This window comes from Atta colombica, unplaced genomic scaffold (assembly GCF_001594045.1).
Source record: "Atta colombica isolate Treedump-2 unplaced genomic scaffold, Acol1.0 scaffold78, whole genome shotgun sequence".
In the NCBI taxonomy this organism is placed as follows: domain Eukaryota; kingdom Metazoa; phylum Arthropoda; class Insecta; order Hymenoptera; family Formicidae; genus Atta; species Atta colombica.
This window is the reverse complement of record NW_017259570.1, coordinates 377,797-379,027: the sequence shown is the minus strand read 5'-3', so window position 1 is coordinate 379,027 and position 1,231 is coordinate 377,797. Positions and strand designations below refer to the sequence as shown.

Here is a 1,231-nt window from a genome sequence, read left to right as displayed (position 1 = left end):
ATATATATATAAATATATATATATAAATGATAGCTGATAGTACAGATACAGTCTTAGTTTAAAATTTGGCATTTGTGCAATATCTTAAAGAATCTTACATAAAAATCCAGAAGAAGAATTGTCCAGATGAATTCCTTACATTTAGCAGACGGTGAGTAATATGATCAATTAAGTCTGTTAAGCATCTGTGCTATAAAAGGAAGGCTTTACAAAAGGTAAATGGTGCTTATGGAAATTCAATAGAATGTCTATAATATGTACATCGCACAGTGTCATCGATGGAGACCATATTATATTAATTCTTCTTTAAGAAAACTTTTTATTTTAGGTTCCGAGAAACCAGTGGAAGTGAAAGGTCGGGCGCGTCTATACAGCATGGTGTTTTGCCCTTTTGTTATGAGAATACATCATGTGCTCAGTCTGAAGCAGATTCCATACGATATTGTCAATATCAATTTACAGAAAAAGCCGCAGTGGTTTCTCCAAGTACGCATTGAATCATTTTTAAAACAATAACATTATGTTAAAATCGAAAGAGTTTTTGATTTTATTACTTGCGTGTATGGAAATTTTTTTTAGATTAATCCAGTTGGCAAGGTACCGGTTTATGTAGATTCAGATGGTACAGTAGTAACGGAATCTGTCACAGTGGCGAACTATCTGGATGAGAAATATCCTGAGCCTCCTCTGTACAATGAAGAAACAAAAAGTCGTGATTTGGAACTGATAGATGATTTATCTAAAGTACATAACGACGTCGAGATTTCTCCTCTTTCTTAGAAATGATCCTTTAATAATTGTGTCATGTTTTTACAGATTGTAGATATTATTACGAATATCGTATATGAGAAGGATAAGAGACAATTCGAAGAGATTCTCGCCGAGATAATGGATAACTTACAAAAATATGAAGAGGAGCTTGATGTACGCAAGACAATTTTTTTCGGAGGTTTGTAAAAATCTACTCTTCCCATTTTTTTTCTACTTTTTTCTTTTTCTCTTTATACATCCTTTCTTCTAACATTGTTAAAAAATTAATTTTTCGTTTGTTCTTGACTGAAATAAGTACATTTATCGACATAAAATTGTATTTTTTTATTTTAGGAAGCAATCCGAGTATGTTAGACATTCTAATGTGGTCTTGGTTTGATGTTGGAAAGGCTTTAACTCTACTTCACAAACAATATGCAAGTGTTGTTAGATATAAGAAGAAATTTCCCCATATGGTAAA

General features: G+C 31.9%; 1 protein-coding gene across 1 annotated transcript in view; it reads left to right on the top strand.

Moving 5' to 3' along the window:
- Positions 1-48: 48 nt before the first annotated feature.
- LOC108692634 (pyrimidodiazepine synthase-like) overlaps positions 49-1,231 on the top strand; it is a 1,587-nt gene continuing 404 nt past the window's right edge. Inside the window, exons 1-5 of the mRNA XM_018200979.1 lie at positions 49-151; positions 329-486; positions 580-744; positions 817-949; positions 1,105-1,226. Of these exons, the coding sequence (XP_018056468.1) occupies positions 127-151; positions 329-486; positions 580-744; positions 817-949; positions 1,105-1,226 (603 nt within the window). The 5' untranslated portion in view covers positions 49-126. The remainder of the gene's footprint in view (positions 152-328; positions 487-579; positions 745-816; positions 950-1,104; positions 1,227-1,231) is intronic.